We start from the raw sequence: 23266 nt of genomic DNA on the forward strand, positions 1-23266 counted from the left end.
AACAATTGACTTTGAACATATTAATGTAATTGTTGATTGCTCATGACTGCTGTTCCTTAAAGGAATGTCTACTTCTACAGTAGTTTCATTTGTACTTGAAGGAAATATTGAGTTATTTGTATCAAGTAATGTGGTCTGTGATCGGTCAAGATGTAAAGAATTGTCCAGCTCAGTCGGTGGTAAGTTGTTCGTCTGGTCACTTTGACATTTATCCCCCAAAAATTCTTCATTTTTTTAGTCACATTTTTAATCCTTTAAATTTGTCAAACTTCTGTTGAAATTTTGTTCATCTTCATCATCATCGTCTTTATCATCATCGTCCTCTTTTTTGTCGTCAACAATAGTTGAAACTTTGGTCGAACTCGTCTTCCTATTGGTGCAGGCTTTATTAATGGCTAAATTAAATGCCTGTAACGAAATTTGAGGATCCGCTTTATCATTAATTAAGTCTGAAAAAACAATTTGCATTAATACTTGAATTATTAAAAGATAATTTTTAAGTAAAAATAATTATAAGTTTAATGTATTAATGAATTAATTACTAAATAGGGCTCGCCGAATTTTGGGATGCAAAGCTATATTTCCTTTGTAACCTTTTACCGATATGAATTTCAATTTGTCTCCAAACATTTGGACCAGAATATTAGTGACATGTTTCTTCCAGTCACTTTCTTGCGAATTGAGAAGATCGATACTGGTCATAATAGATTTGGGAAGATAACAACCAGTATTTGGAAATATTTCTACCTGTATAAGAGAAAATACACAGTAAAAAATTTTGCGTCATTGCGTCAAAAAATTTTATGCTAAATATTTAACACTTTTTTGTGTTGATTTAACAGAATAAATGTAAAATTTACACATAAAAGTGTTAAATATTTAACACAAAAATTTTTAACGCTAAGTTTATCGACGCAATGATGCAAAATTTTTTACTGTGTAGAATTAATAAACTAGGATAAGTATATTTAATAGAGTTTAATAATTTGAAAAATGTAATTTGTGAAGAGTTTATATTTTACCTTATTTGAAGAATTTGTTAAAATTTCTTTGGTCAGCTGTAAAATTAATAAAGTAAAAAAATTAATAAGTTTTAACTGTCTGAAAAAATACATAATTTATACTTTTGTTATTTTTGTAAGAAGATCTTGACGCCCAGGATCCAAAGAATACTCCATCGATGCTACAGGAGACTTGTGAAAAGCAAAAATCTCAGGTATAACTGTCAAAACAATAATATAGAATAATAATAATTTGTTTATTTGAATATCAAATAAAAAATTATTTATATTTTTTTAATTTACATTCTGGAATTACTAATTATTGTTAAAAATATTAGAAACTATAAAACTATTTATATGATAATTCATTAAAAAATAAATTGGAAAAATTTCACATGATAAATTGTTTTGTGAAAAATTAAATCAATTGAATATTATCATGAGAAAAAATGAAGTATACAAACCACCAGGTATGAACCAAACATTTTTGGTGATATATCATCAATTATTTCTTCTCGATCAATTATTGATTCTTCATTATCTCCTGCTCCGATATCTATCGCGTCCGAGCTTAAAGAAATCTCAGTACTTTGAGTTTTCTGGATCTTTGCGCGTCGGTATTGGCAGATGACGTTGATGGAATCACAGATGAAGTATTTTTCGGACGACCTCTCTTGTTACTGCCATTTTTTAATGAAGTACCGATGTAAATAGTACCGTCTTTTAGAGATTTTGATGATTTACTCCTTTTCGATTTGGGTTCTTCTGTTAAAAACGATTTACTTTTCAATATATTATCTTCACGCATCTTCTCAACTGAATTTTTTTGCTTCTCAGACTCCTTCTTCTCTTCCTTAAGTAAAACTCTTGACGCCAAAACTTTTTTGGAAAATGCCTTCTGTGAACGATCGATTACTTGATTCGTTTCTTCATCTACCTCCAATTCATCGAGCTCCGTTACATCACCTATTGTGTTTAATTAAAGTTTTTTATTCATCACAAAAGATAATAGATTATTGTAAAGGACGAATTAACGATAAATAAATTTTTTAAGTAAAATAAAAAAATTGGATTAATTATTTTGCAATCAACCCCAAATAATAATTCTAAATAAGTTAGGATAAAACTTACTACTGATCCGTACAATTCGAGCGTCGTAATATTTAGATTTATTTTTATTGTCTTGGCTTTTTAATCTCACTGTTGCTCCATCGTATCTTGATGCGATTGGAATTTCAGCAGTCTCCAAAGTTTGAATAATTTTTGATTCTATCCAATAAACTAATGCATATTTCTTTGACATATTGGATTAAATTATTAAATTTATTTCAAAATGAATGTTTACAAAAAAGTATACTTGACAGCTTGTTGGTAAGGTTGACTTAATAAACAAAAGCGCGCTTAGCGATACGTGGTATACAGATATACTTACGTGAGTTATCACAGTGTTTTTTTTTTAACACATTGACTTACACACGCACTTACATATTATTATTAAATCACTTTATCATTTGTCCGCATCTCTAGTTTGAATTAATAAATATTACTTGATTTAGTTAAAATGAGAAAACAATTTGATGATTTGAGTAGAAGTGGTAAAAGTAAATTTCTCAAGCGTATAAAATTGTCAAACGAAGAAAAATCATCGTGTACAAATAATGGTGTCGAAAAAATATCAGATGAAAATATAAACAAAAAAAACAGGTAGGTTAGTTATAAATGAGGATGGCCGTAGAATTTTTCTTTATTTGGCTTGCAAGTATACGATCTTTCTCTCTATTTGACTATTACTTGTAAGAGCTATGTAAAAGAGTCAAATACAGAAAAAGAATGTGGTAAAATACAGAGAGAGATCAAATAAAGAGAGATTCTACTGTAACTCGTTACCGGCGATTAAAATTAAATATGTGTACTGTTGTAATTATTTCCGTTGATTTATTTAGAAATAAAAAAAAATTTTTTTTCAGGTTTTTAGATTCGGTGATTCCGTCTACTTCAAAAGATAATGATAATTTTGAAATCATACTTCCTTTAAATGATAATGACGAAGGTCAAGAAGAAGAGATAATGGAAGAGACAGACAAAGAAATCCATAGACACGCAGGTGAAGAAATAGTAAGGCAGGATATCGAAGATATAATTATTCATGAAGACAGAATATTACAATCATTATTTATTATTTGTTTTCGCAATATCTTTGTTGAATAAAGATGTCGTTTTATATGAAGACATTGAAGTAGCTGCTGGATTACTTGAAAAATTCGTCGATTATTATGAAATTTTATACGGAGTAAGATTTGTTAGCATCAATATTCACCAATTTCGCCATTTACCAAATGATGTGAAAAATTTTGGACCATCGTGGGGACTACAAATGTTGAAACACAAATTATGAATGGACATTGGCAATACTTAAGATTTAATACAAAAGCCGAAAATTTACCGGAAGGATTACTTCGAAATTTCGTTTTACGTCAGAAGAAACAGTTTAAAATCTGCGAGTCATTCAATGATGCTCAAAGTATTGGAGTTTATAAAATTTATGATCCAGTAAACGACCAGGCAGTGTTAAACATTTTAAATAATGGCGTGAATAACAATTTCACTGTCAGAAAATACTTCCGTTTGCTCAAGAATGGTTTACTCTACACTGCAACATCATACAGTCGTTCAGTAAAGACAAATTCATCATTTGTTCAATATAAATCAGAAGAAACACTTCATTTTGCAGAAATTCTGTATTTTGCTCAAATTTCTGGTTGCGATTGTTCTGGCAATAAATGCTTATGTAACGGATTACATTTCGCCATTATAAACTTAATTGAGATCAAGGATAATGTTAAATTTACGTTTGACGGGGATGGATTTGAGCTTCCTTACTTGTATGAGTGTAAAGTAACAGATAACATCGGCTCAATTCTTGTTGAAAATTTAATAAGCATGTGTTATTGTGTCTACGATGATAATAAACTATTTTTAGGATGTCGAATCAACAGTCATGAGCGTGAATAAAATTTAGCAAATACTAATTATCATTTAATTACCTGCGATCATACAAATATATTTTTTATATATTTCATGTAAAAGTTCAAGGTTCTTGAAAATTTTTTTCACACAAAAGTTCAAAGTTCATAACTTTGCAATGTATATATTTGATCCATTACATGTAAAAAATGTTCTATTTGTTGCGAAAGTTATTTAAATAAAGCATAATAGTTATGTATCAAACGTAGTGATTTTTTAATTATAATTTTCCTGATTTTATGGTTGAAAATTTAACAAATTGTTTTTTTGCATGATAAATAGTTATCAGAAAGAAATAATTGGTCTGTTTCCTCAAGATTGTACGTAGAAGACTCTAATTACGCTCCGAAAATATCAAATTGTTTAAATAACTACTTATTCTATTGCTTTAGAACTTCAACATGAAAAAAATGTTTTTAGTAAGGACTCCAAAATTTAGTCACTCCCACACCGTATTCACTTCAATAAATATTAGAGCAATATAGTTATTGTTAGAAAAATTCTTCGCTAAAATTTTGTACGAGCAAAACAAAACATAATTTTTTAACTTGCAAGTTACGTCTAATAAATTATTCTAAGTATGAGTTTTGGTCTTGTTTTGTTCTGATAAAATTTTAACGAAAAATTTTTTCCAAGTTCCATAATTAGTCTTGTTTTAATCTTCCGTAATACAAGTATTACACAAGATAGTAGACGAAAAACAAATCAAAATTCACGGAATAGTATAAAAACAGTTTAAACAGATCAAAAACCGACTAAAAATATTTTTAACTATTCATTAAAGTACAAAAACCGATTGTCAAGTTCAAATACAGATTATTTAGATTAAAAAACGTTCAAATTTTTTGACCCGGGATGTCAGAACGATTATAAACAGTCTATATATAATGGGCTTTCAGACCTGATCATGCATGAGCGGGGATAATAAATGACTATGTCTTACAAGGCCTAATCAGGTCAATTCATGCCTGATCTGGCATGGTCATACACTTCTTACAAAAATTAAGAGAGCAAGAAAAAAATCCAAATTTTTGAAGAATTTTCAACAGGCTGTAACTTACACAAAAATGGTCGTACAGCAAAAAAAAAGCAAATTGTAGCTCTAAGTGTCTAGTTTTCGGATCTGAGTTTGAAAAATTTTTTTTCGAAATTGTTTTCGAGTAATCTTAAGAAAACCATCGAAAAATAAATTTTCAAAATTATTTTGGTTTTCTTTTTTTTAATCTACGGACGTAGAAAAAATTTTTTTGATTTAATCTTTATATAGACTAAATAGCTTAGTTATTCAGCTTTAATTTAAATTTTTAAAAATCTCAATACAAGCATTTCTCACTGAGATATCGGTGTTTGAATGGAAAAAGATCATTTTGTCTTTGATTACCAATATCTCAGCAACCAATGATCGCACAGAAATTTTGAGGTTGGTTTTAAAAACTTGAATAAATTCTCTACAAGGATTGGCTATTAATTTTTGAAAAAAAAATTTTTTTTCAATCATTACATGAATTTGAAAAAGCACCCAAAATTGGGCTTTTTGTGGTTTTTTGGAAAATTAAGCGCCCAATCAAAAATATGGCGAAAACAACTAATATTGAGTGTGCGTTTTACTATTCAATATTCCCACAAAAACCGTACGAAGTTTTAATTTAATCCAGCCAACCGTTTTTTTCCCGCTTGATTAAATTTTTGAAAAAAATTAAAGTAGCAAAAATTTCGCTCTGAAAAAGTCATGATTATTATCAAAAATGAAAAAAATTTTTTTTTCATTTTTCTCTTCACTTTGTATTAGTAACTTGCACAGAAAAAAAAATGTTCTTGAATCAAGTATTTAATTTTGAAGAGCTTAATATTCTTGATTTGAGTAGAAAAATTCTTGATTTAAGGAAATTTTACTTGATTCAAGAATTTTTCGTCTTGATTCAAGACAATTATCCTCTCCAAAATTATATTCTTGGTTCAAGAATTTTTCTCTTGAATCAATTTAATTTTTTTTTCTGTGGGATAAATTCGAGAAAAAAGAAAAAAAAATCTAAAATTTCTGAAAAAAAAAAATTCAAAAATTTTTGAAAAAAGAAATTTTATTTTATTCAATTAATTTGTGACTAAGAAAATTAAAATGCGGAAAAGGAAAATCGATGAAAAAGTGAATCGCTACATCATTTTAATTTTATGCCAATTAAAAAAAAATTTTTTTGAAGTCGATACGAGTTATAGTTTGAAAACGGGAATTTTTCATTGTTAACGCGCCCGCAACTCCCCTTGTGGGTGAAATTTCGTAAAATCTGTTCTTAGCTGACCTCTACTCAGCGAAAGAAATATTCTTGCCAAATTTCAAGTCTCTAGGTCTTATAGTTCCAGAGATATCGTGATGAGTGACTATATCTGTTGAAAGTCTCCTATATATATATATATATATATATATATATATATATATATATATATATATATATATATATTGATGATCTTGGTTACTTTTAACATACAATTATATTTCCTTGCACACAAACTTTGACACCAATTCATAATCACACAACTTTGTATCAAATACCGTTGATCAAACAATTTAATTTTACGTCACTGTTTATCATGTACTTTCGTATCTCATCACGTCAACTTAAAAAAAAAAAAAAAAAAATAATAATAAATAGAGGAATTGATAATTAAAAATCGTTGGTTCTTGTCCGTTGAAGAGATTGTATGACACATCGTATGTCCAATAATACTCCACTCCCTATCCATCTACGCTTCAGGCAGAACAGTTGACTTTTATATCGTCTGACTGAAATCTGTTTCATCTACTGAAACTCATATTAGTAGCTGTTTATATTTATCTGAACATGCCATTTGCTATACACCCTGTTCCAGTAAGTAACCTAGTAATCTCATTAGACTTCTCTGTAATATCGTGAGTGGCGTTCGTATTACAATTATTTCTGTCTCTATAATCTACAATTGGATTGCATTTATACTGAACACGTGATAATTTGCTTTTTCACTATTTGTGACAAGCTAAGTGAGAGAAAAAATTAATAACATTAATTTATTTAAAAATATTCGAGTTCACATTATTTTTACTGAAAAATTGTTCGTACATTCTTATTTCAAATTATTTTGAGCTTTTAACTTATAATTTTTAGTTTTTAAAAAATTAACTCAGTAATAAAATTAACTCAATAAATAAAATTTTTCTTGAATTTTAATATTTCGTTTCAAAATTAAATTTTTTTACTTCAACATTAAAAAACAATAAAATTGAGTCTAACAAAAAAAAAGATAAAAAAAAATTCTCCTATAAAAAAAATTTTGTAACATTCAAGTATATTAAATAGTAAAATTCAGGTGTTTGTTATCTCTGTCAGTTAATGACTGTTCGTTAATTCTAGCATTATCGCATCACTTCACGTAGTGCCAATTACTTGTGTGCGTAAATCACGATTACCAATGCAAATTGACACTCAAACAAACAAATTTAAATAAAACCGATCGATAATCGTATCTTTATTATTTGTAATAGTTTCTTAGTTTTGTCGTAAAAAAATTTTATGAAACACTTGGAGTGTCCATTTAAGGTAATATTGAATATTTTGTGTCCATTTACTACTTCGTAGAAAAATTGACCGTATAAGATCGTCTATAGCCATATGAGGCTATCTATGGCCTTACTAAGAAATAAATGGCCAAAGTAAGACAAATATGATCATATCAGGACATATATAGTCACATATGATCACAGTACGCCATATTAGGCCATACATATAGGATCATATACATATGACCATGTTAGGAAATATACGGCCATATTAGGACATATATGGCCAAATTAGGATATATATGGCCGTATTAGGACATAAATGACCATGTTAGGACATATATGGCCATATTAGGATATATACGGCCATATTAGGACATATATGACCATGTTAGGATCATATATGGCCATATAAAGACGTATATGACCATCTTAGGACATATATGGCCATGTGTGTTTTAAGACACCTTGATACCTCTAATGTCCAGAGCATAGCAAGGCATATATGGTTGAATAAAAATTATATATGTGCATATTAAGTCATATCAGAAAATTTTTTCAAAAGCAGATATGGAAACCGAGTATGCCTGGCTTCAATAGAATAATTTTTCCTGTATTATGAATTTCTTTAAATAAATCACGTAATATCCCCTTTTATATTTTATCTCATCATACGTTTCTTACAAAATAAAAATTTGTCAGACTAATCTGATCGCCTTGGTAGAAATGAAAAACAGTTTCATCTCATTATAAAACTGACACCAAGACAGTATAAAATAAATCATGTCTTCTTATATCTTTTGAAAACATAAAAGAAGAAAATAACTTTCCACACAAACTTTTATAATATGTCATCAATATTTTTACTAAAAAAAATTCATAGTATTTAATACGATGTTCATCTGTCAAGTACAGAGCTAAAAAAGTACTCGGTAAAGAAAAAATAAAGTTTGACATTAATCGATTACTTGTACAATAAAAATGATAAGCAGGACAACGTTAACAAAAAACAATGAAAGATAAAAAAAAGTGAGTAAATATTTAAGTAAAGTTTGATCTTCAAAGAGGTTACTTCCCGGCATTTGATGTAGTTTTTCTTGGTGACATACTAGACACTATCTTTATCAGATCGGACTTTTGGAAAAGTTTGTTCCACCAGAAATAGAAGCGGAAGTTTATGAGGAACACCGGAAAAGCGAAAGACCCTGTACTGTATTTGAGTTACTGAGATCGAGCGTGAGACCAAGACCAGGAACTAGACCAAGAAGGATAAGAGGAAGAAAACGAGACACAAGAGGTCACTTTGTGACCTTCTACAAGACGCTATCACCAGCTATGAATAAATATAGTCGCTGAAAAAAATTCGCCGAAGCTTAAAGTCATTTCTTTTGAGATTTATCTATCGATACCCTTTACCATATGATTTATAAATTCTACTATAAATTTTTTAAAAGAACTTGTGCAATCGATGTCCTGGTTTTATCCTGAAAAATCGTTTTAAAATAGTCTTAAATGAGTTTTTTATGATGTTGATGAATTATTAGTTTTTTGTTTCTTCAGTAGAACTAAAATTTATATTGATATTGACTAAAATACTAAAAATTAATTATTTTTTAATTTTCTTCTATTATGTAAGCATGATTCTGTAATACCTTGACATAGACAAAGACGATTTTGACGTTGAAATTGAATGGAGCGTAATAATTAAAAGATTATTTTATTATTTATCAAAACATAAATAAATGGCAATTAGTATTTTTAAAAAGGCTACAAAAAATAACTAACGAGATTTATTTGCCACAATAAAAATAATAAGTAAGATAGAAAATAAATTACACTCCCACACAGCATTGGTGTTCGTTTTATTAACTCACCAGCTTATTTTTTTTCTATGCTTAATACTCGACCATTAGCAACGCCGAGTTAACGTGTTAGTAGGAACGAATGTCTAATTAACGTCATAATAATTCATCCTTCATTTATAATAACTTATAACCTTCTTTGTTTTTTGTACTTGGAAAAAAAACAATCAACTTTTCTGCTATAGAAAAGATGAACAAAAGATGTACATTAAACAAAAAAAAAACAAAAAAAAATTAATTTCAATTTACTATTCAGTCTTAAAATATGTAAACGATAACAACTAAACATTTTTAATAGTTACTTGAAATTTTTAATAATAATGATAACTTAGAATTTTCATTGAACGTAATATAAACAATTTTTGTTTAATTTAATTTATTAATATAAACAATTTTTGTATTAAAATTGCCTAAAAAATCGCGAAAATGTTCACTTCTAGTTTTTCCGCGCAATAACAATTGAACGGGATATTCTGTCACATTTCTGTAAATTGCATTTGAAAGCTTAATGAATAAGCTTCAATTTGCTTGCTTATTTTTTTTTCTTATCTTAAGTGGTTAAGAAATGATAATAATTCTAATTTTTCAGAAATTATAACTTTTACTTTTTTTGGCGCAATAACAACTAAACGTAAAATTCTATTAAATTTATGTGAATTGCATCTGAAAGCTTATGAAATAAGCTTCAATTTGCATACTTTTTTTTTTTTAATTAAATAGTATAGGTCAGCAATTTGAATTCTTAAAAATATTCAAAAATTGATATTTTCACTGTTTCTTTGCACAATAACTATTGAATGCAAAAACTTGTAAAATTTTCGTGAATTCATAACCTTGACCCTTCTTAAAAAAATTAGGAAAACGGTTGATCCTGAAGGCCGTCTCTACAATTTCCCGCCAATTCCATACCTAAACGCTTGAAATTGGACTTATGACGTTTTTGAGCTCTTTGAGCTCAAAAATACAATTTGTGTATTATTTTGAACTTTCCGAGCTTAAAGAAATTTTTTATTTTGTTTAAGAAATTTTTTTTTTAAATTATTTTTTTTTTTTTTTTTTATTAAATTAATTTTATTTTAATTTAAAAACATGTATGGATAACACTCACATTTCATGTTTGTAAAGGTGGACCTTCTTAAGAACTACGCCGTTCATCTTACGGTTTAAAGCAAATTTTATTTTGTTTAAGAAATTTTTTTTAATGTTAATTTTTTTTTATCAAATAAAATTTTTTATTAAATTTATTTTATTTTAATTTACAAACATGAATGGATAACACTCACATTCCATGTTTGTAAAGGTGGACCTTCTTAAAAATAATAGCTTTTGTATGCTTTATTAATAGCTTAATAGCTTCTGTATGCTTTTGAGATCTTCGAGCTCAAAAGTCTGATAGAAATTTGATAAAACACTATTTTTCAAATTTCGAAACCGCAATAACTTTTGGATGAATGAACTGATTTCTACGCGTTTGGTAGCATTCGACGCAGTTTTTTAACCTCATGAAAAATCTACAAGTTTAATTTGATCGATCTAGGAATTTCGGAGTAATTCCGAAAAGCACTTGTTTCAGATTTATTTCATCAACGATAACTCACGAATGAATCAATCGATTTTGACTGCATTAGCGGCGATTCGGAAAAACGGGGTAAAACCAATAACTTTTCGATTTTTGAAAATTTTCAATTTTCTTAGCGGGAAGTTAAAAAAGAAATAAAAAATATTTTCAATTTTTCCATTTATAGTAAAAAATAATGCTCTAAATGAAATTAGAATATAAAAAAAAAAAAAAAAACAAGTAGATAAAGCGCACATTAGTCAGCCGTAATAACTATCTTTTAAATAATTTTATTCTCTCGATTTTCTCTGACTAATTATTACCTAGGCAATTATTCTAGCTCGTTATCTGACCGCAGAGTGTTAACGAGATAACCGATAAGAAAATAGTGGTCACGTCGATGGCCGCAAATATATAGTGTTAGGTATATACAGTGAGCGCTTAACAAGTTAAGTCCACCGGACTAATTTTGTACGAATTAACAAAAAACCGATCGTTAGATTTAACAGTCCAGATTTGGTAGCGTTAGACTCGTCGATTTATTTTTATAATCTCGTCAGTTTGTATAAATGTAAATTATTTGAAAAAAAAAAAAAAAAAAAAAAAAAAAAGAAGGAATTGATTTAATTTTATCTCTTCTTCCGTCACGAGTTATCATCTATTATTACACATTCCACAATCCTTCGGTGATATTTTAGGGTGACATAGAAAATTTATATATGGGTGCATATCGGTTCACCCAGTATGTTAATGCTATTTCAGGAATCACGCAGATATAATGTCTTTGGATAATATATCATATAACAGTGACATGTTGATATTTAAATATATTCGAAGTTCTTTTTATTTTTCAGTCTGACTATATATTAATGATGGATATCATGACCAAGCGGTTCTACAGCGATCCTACGATATTATGATGGACATATTTTATTCATGACGCTATCGTTTATAGTGTGTAATTTAAGACATTAATATCAATTAATTTGATGTCAAAGGTTGTTATTATTGCGCTTACATTTCTACACTAACGATAATAATTTTGTTGGAATAGCAAAATATGGTAATACAAAAAAATGTATTTTCTAGTCACAAATATGCTTGATCATAGCAATAAATTACTTGTAAAATAAATATTTTTTTGTCACGTTGAACACAAAAAATTGTGTTAATGATTTTTCTTGCACAAATTTAGTGTTGATTCAAAACTATCTGTATGTAACGATAAAGTAATTCATCTAGCAAAATTTTTCATTAGTGTTGAAATTGATTTAAAAAAAATTATTTAACTAGGTTAAAGTATACGATTATTTCAATGATTATTTTAATGGTTATTATTATTGTTTTTTTTTTTTTTTTTTACCATTACTTAGCTGAATTTAGTGTCATAATTAAATTTACTTGTTGCCATAGCAAAATTGATTTGTTATTCAAACAAAAAGATTTAGATATTCCAACCACAACACTTGTAATACAAACTAGCAATTTTGTATTACAACAACAAAAATATGATTTGTTATCACTCAGCTAATATAGCAATTTGTTGTAAATTTCCATTCCTTATGCAATAAGCAAGGGAAAAACTTTTTTCAAAATTTAGAGTTTTCTATCGCATTCTAAAAGCTTGATAAATATTTTTCGTTAATAATAGATCCCTGTTTAAAAACATTGATTGAAAAGAATTAAAAATGATGAAATTCGAATTCTTTTGAATAATTTCAATTTTTCTGTTTGTATATATAGATATACAGTTTGCATGGAGCGACTGCTTCTCAATTCTTTTCAATCAGTATTTTTAATTAGGGATAGATCTACTAGAAACATCTCTTGTGATTTTTAATGAATATACTCGTTTAAAAGTTAGTTATGATTAAATTTGGACATGTATTGTGAATTTTTAGGTTTTCGGTGAAATTATTATCATTCTAATAAAAATTTCTAATTTGCTCCAAAAATTAACTTATTCTAAATAATAAAAAATTATGAAATAGTTTAGGCAGTTGTGATGATAATCAGTAATAATTTTCGAAGTTACAAATTTTAATTGCAAATTCATAAACGGTTTTTATTTTGATTTTAATTTTTGGTTATAATACAGTGAAAATTATATATTCTATCTATTTAGAAAAGATAGAAAATTTTTATCTAATTGAAAATAATTTTACCCGATATGACAATTTAAGACGGGCTACACTTTAACCTCGAATAACTTTTGAAAAAGTAATTTTATCAAAAAATTATAAGGCACGTCTTCTCTTCACCTTTTTTCTGACATTGTTCAATTTTATTGAAATAATGTGAACTACGTTTCTCCCTATGTTCCTTGTAGAAGGAGATAGAATCTTCTCAAGTTTAAGAAAATCTTATTTCTTATTGATTGAGTAGAAAATGAAGAATTTCAGCTCTCAATTTTTAAATATCAATCTCTGGCAAAATTGCAAAATTTTAAGACATCCTGCCTTACGTTCAAAATATCAAATTTGGATCATATTTTTAGGTTTTGAAAAACTCCTTAAAAATTTTTCTAAGCACTCAATTTCATAAACTACAAAAAATTTTAATTTTTTTATCCAAAGTTAATTTAAAAAATAAATATTTTCGTTCCACCCCCGTTTTGATTTCCATAACTCTAAAATTTTTTGATATTTTTTTTTTTTACAGATAAAACCACTTGAAAAGCCTGTTTTTATTATTGCTGTCAATTCGGTGGACCAAAACTGTGGATTAATCAACAAAACCGACAATCGAAGCAAGTTTTAATTTAAACGCAATGTTGAATAGGATACCGATCGACCGCGAAAAATCAAGGTATCTCGAAAAAGTGGTTTAGCATCGAAGAATTGGTGCGGGTATTCGAATCCTAAAAATTTTCACAGTTGCAGATTGCAAGTACCCACTTTAATACTTCGCGTATTTTATTTTTAACTCACAGACGTACAAATACAAATACTCATCCCACTCGTAATTTCTCTTTTTATTTCACTCGATTTTCTCACTCGTACGCACTCGCTGTTTCGCCTCTTTTTTATTATATACGCGAAAAACTCATACGAAGCTCCGGCGTCGGTGATAGCAATGGTGATGCAGTTCCAAAAGAAGGAGTGAGATACTTGCTGAAATAGAAATAAAAATAAAGATAAAAATGGTGTACAAATGTTGGACACTAGAAAATTGGTCACAGCAAAAATGCGCTCTGGTGAATTGTGTGAAAGCACTACGACAATTAAACGCCAGGGAAAAAATTTACTAGTTTAACTTCCCCGGGTTAGTACAGTGACGCTACTGCCAGGCGGCGGCAGCAGTAACGACCGCGTTAATAAAAGTAAATAATAGTTTTCTTTTTTTCTTTTCTTTTCTTTTTTTTTTTTTTTTTTTTAACGAAAGACTAGATAAATACGCTAGAATGATCGACTGTCAAACGTGATATTGAGTAATGCGATAAGCTAATACATTAATGTCTGACGGAGTGGGAAGCAAACATTGATAAATGACGGCAATGGATCATATTCACGTGAAAACTAAATTTGTTTCGCGTAGTGCGAGCAATTCGAGCAAAATGGCTTGCGAAAAGGCGTCCAAGAGACTGAAAAGTACTTTGCTGAAAGCCACAAGGCTTGGTATTACGACCACTGAAGTGGCGGGACTTTCGTCTGCTAAAAGACTCATACCGCAGCGGGACCACGGATGGAGGTTAGCAGTGTTTATGATACTGATGTTCGGCGGTGGTGTTGTCGTCGCCCTGGTCTGCATGGCTAAAAATGGATGCTCGAGACTGGAAGATATTGTAAGTTATTTTATAATTTGGCTTTTACATATCATTTTTTTTTTTTGTTATGAAACAGAAATTTTTACTTACCTGTTTTGAAAATTAATATTTTTTTAAGGAAATTATTCATTTTGGTATAATTTTAGAAAGTAAAGTTTTTGTTATTTATAGATTTTCATACTTTCAAGTCTTTAGTGTCTTTTATTTTCCAAATTTTAGTTTGTTTTTGCAACCACCTTTTACGTTTTCATTTTTGGTCTGAAACACTATCGAACCAAAAAAATCTTTTAGTTTTTGCATTAAATTTTAGCAAAATAATGTTAGACTTCTCGTAAATAGTATATTACATATCGAGGGCAGTAAAGTACAGAATGTCTTAGATTATATGTAACTAAATAAGTAGGTGATTCAGGTTATTACGGATCAATTTCTTTTTATGTTATTTTATTTTCAATTCAGCGACGTTTCGCCATGGATCATGGCTTCGTCAGGCATCTATTTCATACAAATATATTTACATATTAGCAATATTTCTTTACATAACACATTTGTACAAAATTATTAAATAACGGGAAATTTAGAAAACCTTTCAAAATCATTTCAAAATTATTACTTAGAAATTTCCAAAAGATAAAATTTTTTTTAAAATTAAAAAAAAATTTTTTTTTAATTTAAAAATTTTTAAAAATCTTTTTTAAAATTGCTATAAACTTTTTCATAAATTTTAAGATCATTAAAAAATATAAATTAAGTAGAACAATATCTCGAATACGTCATAGCATATTTGCGAGACTCTCAGCGAGACGGCCAGCGAGATGTCCGGCGAGACGTCCAGCGAGATATCCAGCGAGACGTATTTAAAAATACATAATTTATTTTGTCAATTCTCCGGAAGTTATATTTTTAATAATTGCATCATCTTAAATCAATAATGTTTTCTGTGAAAAGGAAAAGATAAAAAAATATATACAAATACGTTCTAGGTTGTAATTGCATGTTTTGTTTTTTTTTTTCTGTGAGAAATCGAACTTTTCAAATTAAATAAATATCATTTAACTTGAAGTCTGCTGTGGCAGTATTACTTAACTTATTTATTATTCTTTTTTATTTTTAATTTCTAGAGCTTGTCTGTGATTGGTCAATTTACATTTTGAATAACTCAAAAACTATTGAGAATATCGAAAAGCGACTAAGGAACTTTATTCATAGAATCGTCTCCTCTATCTACAGTTTCCCGCTGTGAAGGTCATTCTGAATCACCCTGTAGATAATTGAAAAATAAAAATATAAATTTACGTGTTAATTAAATTGTAAATTTTCAAATTCATTCAGCGAGTACTTAGAATTAAAATTAAGAGCTTATTTTTTGTGAGAAATTTTTTTTATATGTTGAGAACAATACTGCGTTAATGGAGTAAGGAAAAAACAATAGTCGTCTCAAACGAAGCACCCTAGTGTGTACACTATTTTTCTCCTCGACGGAGGCGGAAAATAGCAACATCTTTCAGCGCAGCGGAACGTAAGTCGACGCTTTCCGCCCGGAGGTGAGGAAAATAACTTTGGAGTTTTTAACTTTTTAACATCAATGTTTTTTTTCTACAAGAAATAAATATGTTGCATTGATAAACAAAAAATTTTATAAATAATTGAAGGATCTACTATAAAAAAGGTCTTCTTTAATTTTTTGATTATTCCCTTTTTTTAAAAGTTACTAATAGTTAAAATAAAATTTGTATAAAATTCCAAAGTTTTCCCACTTCTTAAGGCACTTTTCCGAAAAATTTTTGAAATGGTCATGTTTATCTTGATATGTTCAGATATGACCATATGTAGTCTAATATGCCTGTCACATATGTCCATATAATTCTCCGACCAAAATGAGTATTGAAAACTTATAATAGAGAGCACACGATCGATAAATCGTAGCGTTACTAGAGAGTTAAGTCTAATTTCTTAAGTTTTAAAATAAAACTTATTTTTTGAACTCTCCTAAGAAGCCTTTCTCTCAATGATTTTTGATTCGATTAATTACTAAACCAATTTTTATATAATTATACTTGTTAGTATCCGTAATCATATTCAGAAGAAATAAAAAATAGTTGAATCAAATGAATCATGTTTTTTTCTCTATCAAGATTTAACTGATTTCCATATTGGATGGAACCTAATTCCATCCATAGTGAAAGAATATACAGATGATAACTACTTCTATGTAGATTGTAGTGGAAACAATCTTCGTTAAACTCAGTGCAACGAAGATTGTCCCCACTACAATCTACATAGAAGTAGTTACCATCTGTACATTTTTTTACTACAGATGGAACTGGTTTCCATCCGACATGGAAACCAGTTAAATCTTATTTTTTTCGTGTAGCTATATATGATCACATCTGAAATTTTTCTTACCAACATTTACTTTGGAATAGATAATTAGGGTTTTAAGATCTCTGAACTCAGACGTGTTGAAAAGTTTCAAAAATACCTGCAAATATTACAAGTATTACAATATGTAATCAAGCAAGATCAATCTAATTGCCTATATTCACCAATCAATCAATCGTTATTGTAAAAAATAAATAATCATATTGATATACCAAACCGGAATCACTTATCTCATTAAGCTTAAAAGGATATAGATACTTACCCTACAACCTAACACCAAATGTAGGTCATGATTAACCCCGATCAATTATCTTCCTCATCACATCACTATCAACATCGCTCTGAACGGAGCAACTCAGGGGCAAATCATTCTTTCCGGTCTCAATTTATCGCATCGCAATTCACGTAGTAGTCATCAAAACGTCAAGACGCGTGAATGAACACATCTAAAAAAGCAAATCATAAAACCAGTTGAATTCAAAAGCTTTTTAAAACATTCTGGAGTTAAGTGATGTATGAACATACTCGATGAAATTCAATGGAAGTAAAAGCTCAGGTCAGTAGCTCACTTTAGATCGTTAGGCAGATGTAGGTGGGTTGTAGTACTGGCAAGCAGCAAAGCCCACTTCTCGTTGTGCTGAGCCGCAGGCCACACCAACTGCTATAGTTCGTTCTCAACTATTCTCTGAATCATCATCACCAACATCATCATCATCATCATCATCATCATCATCATCAGTGCTAGCAATAGCATCAACCCTTCCTACCCCGGATCCCTCTCAAACCCGTCGATGCCACTTTCCTTCTCCACTAATACATCCTCTAACAATGACCACTAATCGTTTAGACCCGACGGAGCTTCCCCTTTATATACATCCGCAAGCGTAATAATTGCTCAGAAAGCTCTTGAAACAATATTTCGTGGATCGTTCTCTCATTCACTATTGGATCATTTTGTTCGAGCACAGTGAATGCCTGCATCAAAACAACAAAACCAGACACTAACTGCCTCAAGTATGACCAGCTTGTAATATAACATTATCATTCCATCTTCATCATTAGCAGTGGCTATTATTGCGCTATTGCTTGTACCATATGTTCACTGTTCTGCAGTCATTACTACCGACCGCATTGTGCTCTTCTATCTGATAGGAAATTTTAAAGGCTTCTATTCTCGATCATATATCTCTTAAAACATGTCCCGTAGAACAAAACCATTTTTATCCTCCGACAATCGATAATACTTCAGGTATAATTGAATAACGTCCGTAGTTATACCTTCTGGACGTTCTCGGCTATCAGTTGAGATCATGTCAATAATTCCAGGTAATAAGCTGGTTGATAATGTGTGGTAGAGCTTTTTTTATAGATAAATTTTAAGAGGAATATCACCGAAGATTATGAATAGTTTATTAGTCTTACTGTGATGGATGAAAAGAACATGGATGGTAATAGATATTGAAAATCAAACTAGTAAAAATGATTTAATTGAAATAGTAACGTCACGTGGGATAATTGTGCGCATTTTAAATCATTCGGATTCATCCGTTTTTTTCCAAACTTTTGAGGTTTTAGACTTTATTTCTTAATTTTATTATCACCCAAGTAAATACTCTATTAGAAATATATTTTTATTTTCTTTTCATGCTCATCGTTTAATTTTGAAACTAGTTTTAATGCTTAAGTGCGCACACCTACTGAATTTTCAATAAGTTCAAGAGAACTTGTAAAAAAATAATTGAGCTTTTAAATTTTTAGGGTTTAACATTGAGTTTTATGTGATATGATAGTTTTTATTATTTTACAAAAAGTACCCTTCAGGTTTCAATAAAAATCGACGTTAATTTAACGCATGAAACTTTGAAGCTTTTTCTATTTATGAGCGATTAAATTCTAGTCCAAGCCGAGCCGTAATTCGAATTTCCATAAAAAAGCATGGAAGCTTGCATAATTAATACAAAGCTTGAGCAGATTAGTAGTGCATTATTAAAGCAAATCCGATTAGGGCCGCAGTTAAAATGAATAAGGTATTAGGTCTAATCAAATTCCTGCGGACATTAAACGCTTATTTTTTAACTTTCGAGTAAGATTTATTAAACAAAGATTTTCATTTTATAAAGTCTATACTAAGAAAAATTAACAATATTAAAACATATAGATTGATAAATCCGGATCTAACTTAATATGCCTGGATCAGCCTTGATATAGTCATATGTACCGATAGGTAGTTTTCCAGCAAAGGTAATTTGAAAATCTTCAACAGGCGGAGCGTAATCGCTAAATTATCTCTGTGAGAGTTAAGTTTAAGGTGTTAAGTTCTGAAATAAATTTTTTTTTACTTTTCTTAGCTACAAATCCATTAGTTCTTTCAACAAAAACCAGTCAAGTTGTAATAATAAACCAGTTCATTACGTCACAAGATTAATCTATTGTCCTAACAAAATCATTTTGTCAAAATAATAAAATAATTGTTTTGCCGTTACTTTGCTCATCGTGTTATAATAACAAAATTATTTTGTTGCTGTAACAAAGTGACTTTGTTCCATAACAAAAAAATTTTGTTGCCAAAAATAGGTGTAAAATTTTGAGAGGCTTTTCTCCAAAATTGTCGTTAAAGTTATATAATTAAAAATTTTTTTTTTAATGTAACAATTCAAAAATTTTGGATATGGTTCACTAGGCAAGCTATTCCTGGAACTTGATGTTATATTCAAGTTCAAAACGATCAAAAACTTTTCTATGGCAAGGTTTGTAACTCTTCAAGTTTAAAATACAATTTCGAGCTCGAAAATCTAGTTATTCTCTTGAAAAAAAAATTTTTTTTTAAATTTAGCTAGCAAAATTATTAGTTATTTACTCTCCGAGCTCAAAGAGATCGCTTTTCTATGCTTTTAAGCTCTTCGATTGAAGTTTGATAAATAGTATATTACATACCTAGGCCAGTAAAATAAGAAAAGTCTCAGATCACATGTAATTGTTGGCCGAGGCGAAGCCGAGGTTGACAAACATGTGGTCTGAGGCTTTACTTTTTACTGGCCAAGGTGTGTATACTATTTTTCTGCTCGACGTAGCCGGAATGTGGCAACTTCATTTAGCGCAGCGGCCAGAAAGTTGCCACTTTCCGGCCGGAGGGCAGAAAACACTATTTTTTTAATTTTCAAACCGCAGTAAGTTTTTAATGAATCAACTGATTATCACGCGGTTGGCGGCATTCAACGCAGTTTTTATAGCCTCATAAAAAATTTTCAAATTAAATTTCAATTATTAAATTTTCTTTTGAATAAATTTTCCATTCATTCCCAATCCAAATTCCTATAGCGATTAATTTTCTTATTAAAATTCTTAACTAATTTACTGCCGTGGTCTTAATAATACAACAATAAATATTTAATACTAAGAAGTCTTCGTATCTCGTATTAATAGATTAAAATTTGATGACAGAGGTCTTAATAATCTGCCGACAAAATATTCGCTACGTCCTAGTATTCTTACAAATTTATTTTACTATTGTCGATTTTATTACGCCATATTTTATTATAAAATTTTACTTGATTACTTTAATTAATTTCCTTAAAATTAATTTAGTTTCATTTTATTAATTGTTTTCTTCGAATAGCATTTTGCCGAATTCTGTAATTTATTTTATTTACTTGAATTGTTTTAATCTTGTCGAAATTATTTGTCAGAGTTAATTAATTAATTTATATAGTTTTATTCTCTGAATTAAGAAATTGACAATTGGTTTTATTTCACTCAATTTTAACTAAATTATTTTACTTGTCTCTGAATAACTGAGTTTATTTTATTTTTGCTAAATTACTTTATTTTACTTTTGTGTTGTTTGAAACTTGAAATTTATTTTATTTTAATTTTGAGGATTATATTTCACCTTACAACGCCTTGAGATTTTTTAGTCTCGACCTTGTACGTCCTTTACTCAGCGTTTTAGCTCGAAACAAGATGGCGGACCCTCTCCCAACTTTTGTTGAATTTTTCTTCAAGTGAAATTTACAACTGATTTATTTTCTACTTTTATCTAAATGATTTTAACAATTAATTTTAACGATTATTTTATGATTCTAATTTTACTTCTATTTTATTTCACACAACCTAAAATTGTTCCAAATTATTTATGGTGATTTTAATTAATTTTAACTTCTGATGATTTTACTAAAATATTTTACTGAACTATTTTAATGATTTTAATTGACACAAAATTAACTGATTTTACTTAAACTCAATTTTCAGAGAGAAACTTTCACGTGACACCAAAATCATGAATTAACAAACTGAAATAATTCCTAGTAAGATTAATCCCGACTCTGCCTACGTGTTTAATTAATAACCCGAAATAATTCCTGGTATTATTAATTAAATATTTAGTTATTTCATTTCTGACTTGTTCTTAAATTTATTCTTAACTTTATTCGGTCTTTTATTCAGACTTTAGTTCAAGTAACGAGTGCTTAATTATTGACTAAACCAATTGCTTAAATTTTGGCAAGATTAATTAATTAAACTTTTATTTAAAAACTAATGATTGTAATCGAACGCGAAATGGCGATAACCTCCAGCCGACATAAGGCCTGGCTGATGCCGCTTCACCGAGAATCTATTTAGACATATTTATTGTACCTGGAATCTTCTTGGGTTTTTTTTTCTTTCTCAAAATCCCTCGACGCTTTTACTCCCAAGTTTTTCGTTTTTCCCTGATGTTCTCCTCGGTGAGGTCTTATTGGCAGCACGGTCCTGAATCGCCACTTCGTAACTTAATCCTCAGGAAATATTTTATTCTGGAACACGAAATTGGTATTAGAATATTTCTTAGATTAATTAACTTAAGCGAGCTGGCATTGGGCCTAGCAAGCATTAAATTTAACTAAAATTTATCGCCCCGTTCCACAAGAAACAATAGAATAGAAATATTTACCTGAATGAGATGTTTGCGATGTCGATTCTTCGATCGTTCGAACACAATAAAACTTACCAAAATTTGTTGGTTCGTTTCTTCTTGGCTCTGTCTGCCCCACTCTCTCTCTCTCTTAGCGCCGGCACTACCCTCTTGGGGACTTACTTACTAGCATAAGACTATTGGCGCGAGTACTTCGAAGCACAGCGCCCTGGGGAATTGGTCGATAATTTTAGCTCGGATCGAAGACCTTCACCGGATAAAGAAGGTTTCGTGTACTCCGTTACACTCTTTTCCATGAACAATAGACCCTGTATTTAGTGTTGATTCGAGAAGCGAATAAGTCGATTTCTAACTTCCCAAATCTTTTAACGATTTTTTCAAATGCGTAGTCCGCTAATTCCCACTCCGCGTCTGAATTATCGATCCTTGATGATCGATCTGCCTCTACGTTTTCTTTAGACGGGATATATGAGGCGTAAATCCATAATTTTCGGTCCTCACACCAATCCCATAGCTCACACGCTAATTTATGAAGTTCAGCATAGCGAACTCCACCCATTCTATTGATATACGCCATCGTTGTTGTATTGTCCACCCTAATTAAAATATCAGTGTCTCTTAAATCCGCCGCAAAACACTTCAAAGCTATTAGGGCTGCTTTGAGTTCCAGGTGATTAATGTGAAGCATTCTTTCTTCCTGTCTCCATAACCCATTGGCGCTTTCGCCCTCGTAAAAGGCACCCTATCCAGACAACAATGCATCTGAGTAGACTGTTCTCTCGTATTGATTATTTCTCACCTTTTTACTGGCATTTGGCAAAGTTTTTAACCACCAATCCCAGTCCCTACGAGTAGATTTTGGTATCACCATGACAGCATCAAAACAACCCCCACTCTTCTCTAAGGCTCGGATCTTTGCTTTCTCAAACGATCTGCAGTGTAACAAGCTGTACTCAACTGCTGTTTTTCTATTACGACTTTCTTATCTCCCGGGAGCTCCACTCTCATCTTAGAAGAATCTAACATAAAACCTAAATATCTGCATCTTCTATGAGGCTCCAATTTGGACTTTTCAAAATTCACAATAAAACCCAGCCTTTCGAGTAACTCGATTGTCTGACCTAGGTTTTCCCTGCACTCTGGAACTGAATGACTTAAACATAAAAAATCATCCAGATATACTACGGACAGGAGCCCTTTCAATGGAAGATAATTAATCACTGGTTTCATCA

The 23266-nt window shown here is 29.7% G+C and overlaps 2 protein-coding genes across 13 annotated transcripts in view; one reads left to right on the top strand and one right to left on the bottom strand.

Moving 5' to 3' along the window:
* LOC141538177 (uncharacterized) overlaps window positions 1-23266 on the top strand; it is a 123005-nt gene that overhangs the window by 33601 nt on the left and 66138 nt on the right. Inside the window, exons 2-3 of one of the 2 annotated variants that reach the window (XM_074259534.1) lie at window positions 13636-14758; window positions 15862-16263. In XM_074259534.1, coding sequence (XP_074115635.1) covers window positions 14462-14758; window positions 15862-15894 — 330 coding nt within the window. In that variant the 5' untranslated portion in view covers window positions 13636-14461 and the 3' untranslated portion in view covers window positions 15895-16263. Of the gene's footprint in view, window positions 1-13048; window positions 14759-15861; window positions 16264-23266 lie in introns of those variants that run through there. The other variant, XM_074259535.1, reaches the window with a different exon arrangement.
* LOC141538175 (uncharacterized) lies at window positions 235-22136 on the bottom strand. Of its 11 annotated transcripts, none has more exons than XM_074259533.1 (6): window positions 22110-22136; window positions 21758-21915; window positions 1125-1222; window positions 1023-1058; window positions 543-747; window positions 235-449 (listed from the first exon to the last, which is right to left on the bottom strand). In XM_074259533.1, the coding sequence occupies exons 3-6, from the start codon at window positions 1176-1178 to the stop codon at window positions 247-249; spliced, it is 498 nt and encodes a 165-aa protein (XP_074115634.1). In that variant the 5' UTR covers window positions 1179-1222; window positions 21758-21915; window positions 22110-22136; the 3' UTR covers window positions 235-246. The 11 variants fall into 11 exon arrangements, 6 of the variants coding, with proteins under 6 accessions (XP_074115634.1, XP_074115633.1, XP_074115632.1 ...); XM_074259532.1 differs by lacking the exon at window positions 22110-22136 and adding an exon at window positions 22053-22077; XM_074259531.1 differs by lacking the exons at window positions 21758-21915; window positions 22110-22136 and adding exons at window positions 1466-1967; window positions 2133-2837.

This window comes from Cotesia typhae, unplaced genomic scaffold (genome assembly GCF_013202065.1).
Source record: "Cotesia typhae breed Kobodo isofemale line unplaced genomic scaffold, CoteBio_Ctyphae contig_20, whole genome shotgun sequence".
Classification (NCBI taxonomy): Eukaryota; Metazoa; Arthropoda; class Insecta; order Hymenoptera; family Braconidae; genus Cotesia; species Cotesia typhae.

Excerpts from the sequence above, each read along its gene's own strand:
- LOC141538175 (XM_074259528.1), bottom strand. The coding sequence starts at position 2,304 with ATGTCAAAGAAATATGCATTAGTTTATTGGATAGAATCAAAAATTATT. Across the intron at positions 1,968-2,132 it reads TCGAATTGTACGGATCAGTA|GTGATGTAACGGAGCTCGAT; the intron begins GTAAGTTTTATC and ends TAAACACAATAG.